At 33.7% G+C, this 11,824-nt stretch overlaps 1 protein-coding gene across 2 annotated transcripts; it reads right to left on the bottom strand.

Moving 5' to 3' along the window:
• Positions 1–5,794: 5,794 nt before the first annotated feature.
• LOC102593697 (uncharacterized) lies at positions 5,795–11,109 on the bottom strand. Of its 2 annotated transcripts, none has more exons than XM_015311277.1 (4): positions 10,880–11,109; positions 10,679–10,762; positions 10,524–10,586; positions 5,795–5,972 (listed from the first exon to the last, which is right to left on the bottom strand). In XM_015311277.1, the coding sequence occupies exons 1-4, from the start codon at positions 11,097–11,099 to the stop codon at positions 5,917–5,919; spliced, it is 423 nt and encodes a 140-aa protein (XP_015166763.1). In that variant the 5' UTR covers positions 11,100–11,109; the 3' UTR covers positions 5,795–5,916. The 2 variants fall into 2 exon arrangements, with proteins under 2 accessions (XP_015166763.1, XP_015166764.1); XM_015311278.1 differs by having other exon boundaries at positions 10,679–10,756.
• Positions 11,110–11,824: the final 715 nt, after the last annotated feature.

Here is an 11,824-nt window from a genome sequence, read left to right as displayed (position 1 = left end):
TATATTTAGAAAGGACACTAAAAGTACATGTGTCTTCTTAAAATTTGATGGGGTTTTGGTAGGCAATGAAATTGTGCCAACTACCAAATGTAATGATTTTGTCTCTTTTTTGGCACAATTTCATTGCCTACCAAAACCCCATCAATTTTTAAGAAGACACATGTACTTTTAGTGTCCTTTCTAAATATAAGGATAATATCTATCCATCTATCTATATATATATAGGCCTTATATAAATTTGGCAGCAGAGTGCAAATCTAATGTAGTTATCAATATTATGCATGTAAAAACAAACTACTCAAATAAATAGCAAAAATACTAATATGACCAGAATTTCATTAACAATAAGATGTATTAAAAGGCTAGAATAGATAAAAACTCAACATAACAAACTTAGAACTAAAATAAAATAATTCAAGGAAAAAAGAAACAATCAACTATATAGATGCATGCATGTTGAACATCTGCCAATACACCAAGCAGTGGACAAAAAAAATTAAATAAAACTTACTAAGAAGTGCAAAGCAATAGAAGCAACCACATCAGAATAAGATGATTAATTATTGAAGAAATGAGAAAATCAGTAAACGGGGAGACATATATCTAGTATTCATATTTGGACCAAAACATAGTAGTTGCAAATAAGTTCAATGTAGGAGAATTTCAAATTTGACGTATGAAGGAAACAGGAAAAATTCTATCTTACTTAAAAGTCAAAAAAGGGGAAGTTTCTGTCTTAATTTCACTTCTTTGAACAGGCTACTAACGTGCAATGTGCTATTTGTGGGTTGTAAATTAATCAATTTTAAAAAGAGGAATGGACCATGACAAATAATTGGTCGAAGGAAATCCCCCCCCATAACTCCCAATATATGTCGAACAATGGATCTAAAAAAATTTAGAAATTAAGTTAATCATTAGTGCTAACCTCAGATACCCTTCTTTCAATTGCTGCTTTAAGACATTGAATCACTTTTTTTCGTTCTGCGTCTGATTTTACCAGGAAACATCTATATGTCTTATGCAGTACTCCTTCAATGAGAACAAAGTTTGTAATATTAGTTCACAAATGTTCAGAAGAATAAACCATGAAAGAGATTTCAAAACAAATAGAAAATTGTGGTACTTGGTGCGCTATTGGTACTTCAGCATCTGCATTGCCATGGAAAACGACTTATTGCATATCGGGCAATGTAAAAATTGTATCAAAGAGAAGGTTTGGTCTATCCTTGCACCGGATTGTGACAACGGAGTAGTCCTTATCTTACCAATAAAGGATACTCACATTAGGACTCTTTTTTTCATCCAATCCTTCACCAGCAAGACGCTCATAATCTTGGTCTGCCAACATTAGTTGGTGAAGGCCTTCTCTGGGTATGAGAGACCTCTCAGCTAAAGAAATTTGGCAGATGTACATACCCTATAAACTGTTACGCCAAAAAAGTTAGAAGTTGTAATTCACATGTAATATTCCATTCCTACAGAAAGAGTAGAAAGACAAAATAACCACATCATAAAAGAGCAACTGAACACAAAAAGCCTGATGAAAGTCTTCTGTTCATCAGTAATTTTTTAGAATAATACCCCTCTAAATTTTTATCAGTGTATTATATAATTAAAAGAACCCAAAAAAGGAATCAACGATGTTGCTGAACAGAACCAAGTTAAGACAATAGAATTTTTCGATATGTTGAAAATTATCGTCCATTGGATCTTCCTTGCAGTCATTTTATTTATAGTTGTAATGTTCGGGCCAATTTTCGTGCACTTTGTCTATTCGAAGAAAAAGTGGAACAACAAACCAAATGTCAATACATGATAACCGAATACAAATGAATATATGATACTCAAAATTACGTAGTTGACCTAATGAAAGCAAAAAAGGATATCCATAAGAAAAGAATTAATATTAATACCTTGAGCGATTTATGGACGACGGTAATTGATAACATAGTGGCTCACATCTTGAACGGTAGAACCAAAACCACCAAGATATGTCCCAAATGTGCCTTCAGTCCTAATACAAATAATGCTGCTGCAGCCTAAAATTAAAAATGGCAACAAAAAACTATAAATGAGTTAACGAAGGCATATTACCAAACAACTTGGATGCAGAATTCACTTAAAAATTTAAGGCATACACATTCTTGATAGCTTAGATTTTTGTAAGACTGTCTAAGTTTTTGCACTAATTAATGGCTATAAACATTAAATTCATCAAAGAAACTAATGCATTGGGCAAATGAAGAAGTAGTTAGTATCATGCATGTAGAAATCTTAGGAAGAAACTATATCCAAAAGAGTAGAAAACTGAGGTAGACATATCAAATTGTGCTTACTGAATCTGAAAGAGTTGAAAAGATGATGCAATAAGGAACTAATAAGTGCAAACATCATATATATCGAAGTCATGTGTATAAAAAATAATTACTGAGAAATATAAAAATGATTCAGAAACATTGAATTACATCAACTGACTAATATGCTTTGCTTATTAAATTTATGAGATTTAAGTTATATCTTGTACGCTAAGTGTCAACATTAAGTTACATGAGTTAACAGAGCAAGAAACACAAGGCAAACATGCTCCTTATAGGAGAACCATATCTATTAGTGAAGCTTAACAATCAATATTAAAATTTTCTGAAAATGTAAGCAGGGATGGTTGTTAAGCCTGTATTGAGAATCTTCTGGGCAGATCGGAAGAAGGGGAAAATTCTCGATGACGTTCAACAGGAAAGAAGAGAGTAGCAATACCTTTCGAGCTAGCATAGAGCAGTATAAGACCATACAATTGTTCCATGCAATAGCATGAAATTCCTACTAAACTAAAGAAGCAGACGACTGAAAACATTCTCATATGAGTTTATTTCATATAGTAGAAGATAGTACATTTCATATGAATCTCATACCATACCAAATACTGGAGAATTTCGTCCAAAACAGAAGAGTTATATATTTCTTTTAAGTAAGATATCTGTCGAAATGCATCTATATCAAACTAATTTACATGAGAATCTGCTCCTGCAGATATAAGCACGTTGACAGAATTCAAAAAGGAAGCGCAATTATTCTCTTATGATGTCCTTTGAGCTTTGTCTTTACCTACACAAAGGGATTGTACTTGATGTCAACGAATTTAAACTAAATACTGAATTAGTAATATTCCAAAAATTACAGAATGAAATAAATGTCTGAATAGCTCAACCTCGCCAATTCGGGGATTATATATCTGGATGGAGGACTCATCCATTCCAATGCCAATAACATTGTATGTTGAGGATAAAATTCCAAAAAGGTTGTTGCGGTCTTTCACCCGCCTCAATTTTTTTTCTAAGTGTTGGGACGTTTTTATAAAAAGGGGACATATCCATACTTAGTCATTTAACTTCAAAACATCCAAAAACTCTCTCTAAACCCTCTCCAAAAATTCCACCAAGATCATCAACCAAATTCAAGGATCCCAAGCTTTAATTCCGGATTCAAGATTCAATCTCAAGCAATTCTCCATTCCAATCTTCATCAAGAATTCTCCAAAGTTGAGGTATGTGGGTTGATTGTGGAAACCTTCCTTTCCACAAGTCCAACCATTTATCCTCTATTTTACTTCAAGTTTATGGGTCCTTATGATCATTTATGAACTCTTGAATTATGGAATTATTACTACACATCCTATTATGGTCTATTTTTGTATATTATCATGAAATGGAATGATTATATGATGTTTATGGTTTTCATGCCTCAATGATCAAATTATGAAGGTTGTTATATATGTATATATATATGTATGTTGTTGGTGGGCTGTTTTATATGGATTTTGAAATTGGTTGGACTTAGTACTCTTGAAACACATGATTTTATTTACATGAACAAGTAGCCCACCATATGTTTGATAAAATGCCATTTATAGAATTCTTATGAAATGGAAGGTCCAATGTACGTCCTATGAGTCGGATGATTATATAAGTATTGAAATAATGATGAAATGGATACATGTATATGATTTTCTCTATATAGTGTGTGAGTCGACCAAGCCTAGCTCGGGGGGTTGTAGGCCCGGGTAACCGTATCAAGGGGTTGGTACCTTGATTGCCTAGTACGGGGGGTAGTAGGCCCGTATAACCGTATCGAGGGGTTGGTACCTTGGTTGCCTAGTACGGGGGGTAGTAGGCCCGTATAACCGTATCGAGGGGTTGGTACCTTGGTTGCCTAGTACGGGGGGTAGTAGGCCCGTATAACCGTATCGAGGGGTTGGTACCTTGGTTGCCTAGTACGGGGGGTAGTAGGCCCGTATAACCGTATCGAGGGGTTGGTACCTTGGTTGCCTAGTACGGGGGGTAGTAGGCCCGTATAACCGTATCGAGGGGTTGGTACCTTGGTTGCCTAGTACGGGGGGTAGTAGGCCCGTATAACCATATCGAGGGGTTTGTACCTTGGTCCCTAGCTCGGGGGGTGGTAGGCCCGGGTAACCACATTGAGGGGTTTGTACCTCTTTCGCCTCTCCAAGGGGGTGGTAGGCCTTGGAAATACTATATTGATGGTCACTCACCACACTTGTGCTACGTCCCACTAAATATGATTTTTATGTAAGCATCATTATACATATCATCTCATTAATATGCTATCTATCGGGTACGATTATGCATTTTGCCTATGATGTCCATCCCTTGTTGTATTGCATTGCATCCCATATACTTAGTACATTCAAATGTACTAACGCATACTCTATGCCTACATGATGTCACCATGTAGGGACCGGAGCACCGCTTGACCATCCTCCTCCGCGTGGCTAATACGATTTCCTATCAAGGTTATTGGTGAGTCCTCCATTCCGGGGACGTTGCTTATGATCTTTTGCTATGTATAAGACTTTTTTCTTTTTAGTTATGTTTTGACTATGAGGGTGAGCCCGGTAGTTTGTCTTGGCCCCCGCTAAGTACTCATGTTTAGAGGTGGTGTTGGACAAGTTGTGTATTATGCTTGAGCTTGACTCATCTATGGTATTTATGTATCATTCTCTTTTTCTCTTGCTCCCTTAGTCCCGACTTCCCCTTGATTATGCTTATCGCTTATGGTCATTTTAATTGCTTCCGCGACCAAGGATGTGTAATGATATACTATGAGGCTTGTTTGGGGTTCCTTCGGGTTCCCCATTCGCCGATCACGTCTAGGCCCTAGGCTTGGGTCGTGACACTTACGTGGGACAAACATAATTGCTTTTTCTCCGGTGACATTTGTGCATATCTAGTGTGACGACACAAATTTCTGTCAGCTGTTCTTTCTTGAACAATCACACAGTTCTTTCTTGAACAATGACAGTATCTTTATTTTTGTCAATTCCTATTTCAAGTAGCTTACATTAACCTATAAATTAGGCTACAAAATGTTAGACAATAGTAAATGAGTTTAACAAAACAACTAATGGGATCAAATGGCATACATTTGAAACATATCTTTCATAAAGTTTGAAGATTTGAGCCTCCAACTTATATAGGATTTGTTATCATGACCCTTAATTGATGAGTAATTGGCCCCTTTCCTAGAATGGATTGAATACGAATAGCTGCGGCTGCAGAAAAAGAAACAGTAAAAGGCCAAAATACAGCAGTAAGTCAACCTCAAAATGAGGTGTGAAACAATAGCAGCCAAACAGAACAGAAGTTATTGTATCAATAAAAATGCAAAACAGAAGTTATTCTAGCAAACACAAGTGAGTACGGTAATGTGAGAAGTTAAATAACAAACAAAGAGAGAAGGTAAGCAAGAAAAATCCACTAAAAGTACATTCAACAAAGTTAAGAGCATTAATTGGTATAACATTATGACTGGAAATTTTGTTTACCTCATCATCATTTATTTGCACTTGTATCATCTCAAATAAAAACGTTTGAAGCCTTAAGAGGTAGGTCATCTCTGTCATTTCCTTCGGCTAGAACTATATAAATACTTACCCTTGATAGAATAAGTTGTTCCTGCAATGTTAGGATTTAGGTTAGTGAAAATTAAACATTTGAAATTTAACTAATTGGCCAGGAAGAATCTAAATTGAACTGTGAAATTTTAAACTTAAAATGTTGAACTGATATGATTGCGAGCTAAATCTTAGTTAGCTTTAAAAACAGATGAAGTAAACGAATCCAAAATTTCATAATGTATAGCATGAGGGTGCTTACTTGTTAGATTTCTTGCTTTTAAAAGTATCATGAGAATGCTTTTCGAATGATTTCGTCATAAACTACGTTATATGTAGAATGATCATATGTGTCCTCTGTCGTAGGTGGACGTATTAATATTTTTACGTTCTCTGAACATTTTGCTCGAGATAAAGCAACATAAAGTTGTCCATGTGAAAAAACTGGTTCACGCAAATATATTCCAACAAAATCTAATGTTTGACGTTGAGCTTTGTTTATAGTCACAGCAAAACATAACCTTATCGAAAATTGTGTTCTTTTGAAGGGAACTGGTAGCTTCTCATCTTGTGATGCTAGTAATGGTATCTTTGGAATAAAAACATGTTTATTTTTAAAATCACCACTGGAAATAGTTGCACTGATAACATGTGATTTAAAATCATGACATATCAATCGTGTACCATTGCATAAACCTTCAGTAGGATTTAAGTTTCTTAATAATATAACTGGACAATTTTTTTCAAAGTTAATCTATAAGGTGGTAAGTTAGCAGGATGTAAGGTATGCAAAAAATCTTCAAATTGGCATTGATCATTTGGTTTGATTGTTTCATCCATAGTTGTATACACTGTAGCATCATCGAAAAATCGATGTATAAGCATGTCATTTATTTCATCAACAAAATCATTTTTTGTTGTCAAAATAATACGGGAAGTTATAGAAGATGGATTAGAATAGAATGTATGCAAATCAGGTTAAGTAATATTAAACAAAAGATTCAAAGATTTTATTTCATGTGTAAAGGGAATGATAAAATTATTGGGAATTTCAATTTTGTTGCAGTTGTTAGTTTTTTCTTGTCCATTTCCAATTCTCATTAAATATGCACAAAATGCTGGATCTTTTTTTGCACGCATGTTCTTAGATAAGCACAATTTTTCAAGATGATTCCAAATATGAGAGTATAATAAACTTTGACTAATAAAGTCTTCCTTTTTTCCACTACGAACAACAGGAAGTGTTTGTCTAAAGTCTCCCCCAAAAACTACTACTTTTCCACCAAAGAGTGTTTTTGTATTCATAAGATCTTTTAAAAGTGTATCAAGAGCTTCAATTGTTTTTTTTTTGCCATTGAGACCTCATCCCAAACAATTAACTTTGAATCTCGAATTAGAGGCGCTAATGAACTCTGTTTACTAATATTGCAAGTGAAATTCTCATCGATGTCAACATGAATTTTGAAACGTGAATGAGTTGTTCGTCCTCCCGGAAGTATTGAAGCTGCCACGCCAGAACTTGCAGTTGCCAAAGCTATGCATCATTTTGTTCTTACAGCAGCCAACAAAGCTAGATAAAGAAATATTTTTCCAGTTCCACCAGGACCATCAATGAAAAAAGCTCCTGATTTATTGGAAAATACTCTTTCAAGAATTATGTTATATGCCCTTTTTTGTTCAACATTTAATTTGGTTTGTAGAAGTATATCTTCTTCAGACACTATTATATTTCTTTCAAAATATGTTTCTTTCGCCTCATTAGTTGTTCTAGAAGAGCTAACATTTCCAAATATATCTTTGAATTCATTTATGTTACGTCCCATTGAAAGTAGAACTTCATTGATATGATTTAAAACTAACTGTTGGATATCGTATTTTATAACATTTGGAATTGTTTTAAAATCTTCCGACATAGAGTCTTCATATTTTTTCCAAAGATCTTTTGGGTTACCAGGATTACAATAAACTAATAATGTTGCAAATAGTCTTCTTAAACTATAAGACATTTGATAGCTTACAGCTTCAGACATACACTCAATTAAGTTGTTATCAGAATGTAGTACGCCTTTTTTTCTGCAGCTTCCCTAAATGTAGTGTAGCATCTTCCATCCATTGTACGAAGATCATCGTATTATTTTGGTCCTCTTACGTTCATTAGAAGCAACCTAAGATAATATCTTTCTCCTTCGGTTGGATGACATGTCACAATACGTCCGATAGTAAGGTGTTGTTTTCGACGCGACCACATTTTGTATGATGATGACCATACAAAGTGTTGGGGAAACTCTTTATATAGTAAATTGAGATTTATAGCATTACTATTGATTTTGTTCATAAGGAAAAATTCTATTAACATCGTTTTCCTTATCATTGGATTGTTTATTATTTGATCCACAGTTTGGTTATTTTTGAACGAAACAAATTGTTGTCCATCAAGATGCAATTGCAACCGGCAAACAGTTGGAGTCATTTCAATTATCGAAAAAGCAAACAGACGCCATGCAGCCTCTGGTGGAGAAACCCATCTAGCAGATTGGTATTCTTTGATTTCATCTATTTCTACATTAGTATCATTATTATGTACACAAAATGCAATTTTATCATGTCCTTTGCAAATATATTTGTAAATGTATACCTTAATGTCAGAACATATTTCAACATTAATATGACAACTGAATTTGTTGAGTAAAAACGTATTGTACGGAACAACCCAAGAATTATCAATGTTGTGTCCTCTAACTTTGACTTGTGTGATCATTTTTGGTCTTTTGTAAACGGGATACGAATTCTTTCCTTTGGTTGTTTGTTCAGTAAGTTTTTTTGGATATTTAAACTTACATTTTCCTTCTTTTGCATGCAAGAATTTGAAGGATTTAAATTGCCACAAGGACCATGAATCATGTGCTTGGTCACAAGTTTGTATAGATGATGATCAATATGGGGATCAGGTAATTTAGCACATACAATTTTATCATATGCTTGTGGTGTTAGCAACTTATATCCATCCATAAGTATAATGAGAAAATGGGCATGTGGAAGACCCCGTTTTTGAAACTCAATTGTATACATAAAAGTTGCAACCTTTCCAAATATGTTTTTTTTTTAATATCTGTTTTAAGTTCTTCTACTTTTGCTCTGAATACTCTACTAACTAAATCAGGTCTGTTTTGAACTTCTTCCATTGGCTCTAAATGTTCTTGTATTTCAGGCCAAGAAGGATTACAAGTCATCGTCAAAAATATGTCGGGTTTTCAAAACTGTTGTACCAAAGCAATGACATCCATATATCTTCGACGCATATCTCTTGGGCCTCCAAAGAAACTACCAGGAAGGAATTTTTGTCTCCCAATATTAGAAGCATCTCTTTCTCCTTGTCTCAATAAATCAATGATTCCTTGAAAGGCTTCAACTCTAAATAGATCTTGATTAAATGAAACAAAATCTAATATTCGTGTCTCAAGTTTTATATATTGGTCAACTATGTATTGTTGAAATACCCTTCCAAAATGTAAAGTTTCATTTGGTTCTTGATCTCTTATTTGAATTTTATAACAATAATATTCACGACAAGAAACAATCTTTCTTTTTCTCAAGCCTTTTGATAAAACTGTAGATTTCATGTGACGGGCTCGATCAATAAAAGTCATGTTAATTGTACTTAATTGGTAGCTGCTCATATTCACAATAAATTTGTGTTTTGGAATAATTGTACGTCTTTTTGATCTTTTTTAATACCACAATGCCAGCCATTTTGACCATAAGGAAACAACAATGGATACTGCAACGGGTCATAACATCCATAATAGTAATTTACCAATTGACTTATGTTACTATGAGTGTAAATTCGAATATGTGGTGTGAAAATTTTATCATTTACTTGATCTTCAATTCAAATTGCCCCAATTTCGAATGCAGTTGGTAAGTTATGTGTTCTTTGGTCTAAGTTGGGACTTGAGTTTAGAGCAATATAAAATTCAGATAAATTTGGAACAACTGTTAACGATCTTAGAAAAGTAGAATAAGGATTAACTTTTAGTATATCCATGAGCTTTGTAACAATCACCTCATTAAGATTATCTGATAACGTCATTCGATTTGTTAGCTCATTTTCGTTATCATAGAAATATAATTGTAATTTTTTTCTTTTTCCTCCTGAGGGTATCAAATCATCAATGAAGTGATACATTTGTCCTTGGACTTTAAATGTATAGATGCCGCGATTTCTCTTTGCTAATTCTCTATCATAATGTACTCCAAGTGAAGTGAATGCAAACATATTATTGTAGGCTCTATTGTAAGTGCGAAAATGTTGAGATTCTTTGGAGTGACCCAAGAACAAATTTCGCAACTCAGTAGGAATGTTATGAGAAATTAGTCTAATTGATCCATTATCACAACAAAAACCTAGTGATTCATATTGAAACCTTTTTGCTGCACAAAATTTGCAATTTGGAACTTTCTTTAAAAGTAAGTAATCTTTTGACAATAAATTATCATTTTGTAGATTGACTTCTAACTTATTTCTATTTGTGCATGGTAAAAAGCAATTATTTGTTATATAAAGGCACGACAATACATGTTTTTTTTATTACTTTGGTAGAAAGAAGCATACCTCTATTTGCAGTACATCTTGAATTTAATTTAGTTGCAGCATGAGATGCAGTCGATGTTGATCCTAGTATGAGGAATAACAATATTTAAAGACAGCTAGCCAATTATTAAAAATCAATATAGTCTAAATAGTTTAAGCACTATTTCTGAACTCACCTACTTCGAAGGTAGATAAGCAATTAACTATACGTTCTCCTCTAGTTGAAGTAACTGGTAGGTTTGTAGCTTCGGAAGCTTCAACTACAAAATGAGAAAAATAATTGTAGTAAGAGTAGGTGAGCTGAAGCGTGTAACTATAACTATAGATATTCAGACGACACATTTGACAAAAGAAAGATAACAATATGGTTAGGTCACCTTGTTGAGGAGATAACGAAGAAGTGTTGATTGTAAGAGCGGCAATACTATTTGATTGATGAAGGAGTTTTTGTCTTTTCGATTCAGCCCTTTTTTCTCTTAGCTGGGATAAAAATAACTCCTTTCTCTCCGGTGACATCTGTGCATATCTAGTACGACGACGCAAATTTTTGTCAGAAGTTCTTTCTTGGATAGACACATTATCTCTATTTTCTTCCATTCCTGTTTCAAGTAGTTCATGATTGACAAAAAAAAATGCAGACAATAGTAAATGAGTGTACACAATGGCAATACAGTCAATGTTCTGTTGAACATTTGTTGAACAATAAGTATTATTAGTAGTTTCAGTACTTTACGATATGAAGGTAGAAAGTAAACTTATTCATATCCATAAATAGTAAAATAAATAAAAATAACGTCAAGCAAGAAAAGTTAATACACATGAGCTGCAAAAAAGAAACTTTGTTTCAATATATAAGCAGTCTTTATGCTCTTAAGAGATTGTTATGTGAGAAAGCTGTCATTCATATAATTCCACTGTTCATATGGTTCTTTTATGTATTTCATCCTATTCCCTCGTCCGTCAAAAGAATTGAGGGTAAAACAAACTAAACAACAGTATGTAATCAATGGTGGGAATTGAATAACGGATTTGTTTTGTAATTTTCAGTCAATATTTCAATTTTTTAATTTTGTATCTCAAATCGTCATTATTAACTTATTTATTTTATGAATTCTAACTCGTCCAGAGTTATCGGAAGCAAGTTGAGAGATATTTCAACTGAAATTAAATTTTATAGTAATTTTCAAACTTTGAACTGCATAATAGAGGGGTAGGGAGCACAATCGTAGTTTGTATGTCCTAAGGATGCCGATTATAGCCAGGAATTAGTTTTTGCATGTTATAAAAGTATGAATGGATATAGCATAAGCATTTACTTTATG

The sequence above is a fragment of the Solanum tuberosum genome, unplaced genomic scaffold (assembly GCF_000226075.1).
Source record: "Solanum tuberosum cultivar DM 1-3 516 R44 unplaced genomic scaffold, SolTub_3.0 scf00154, whole genome shotgun sequence".
NCBI classification, from domain to species: domain Eukaryota; kingdom Viridiplantae; phylum Streptophyta; class Magnoliopsida; order Solanales; family Solanaceae; genus Solanum; species Solanum tuberosum.
This window is presented reverse-complemented; position numbering and strand designations above follow the sequence as displayed.

What these genes read in the sequence shown, in the direction of transcription:
- LOC102593697 (XM_015311277.1), bottom strand. Translation starts at nt 11,099, where the DNA reads ATGGAAGAAAATAGAGATAATGTGTCTATCCAAGAAAGAACTTCTGAC. An exon ending in TTCGTTATCTCCTCAACAAG is followed by an intron (nt 10,763 to 10,879) that starts GTGACCTAACCA and finishes CTCATTTTGTAG; the next exon opens with TTGAAGCTTCCGAAGCTACA. An exon ending in AAGATGTACTGCAAATAGAG is followed by an intron (nt 5,973 to 10,523) that starts GTATGCTTCTTT and finishes CTAACATTGCAG; the next exon opens with GAACAACTTATTCTATCAAG.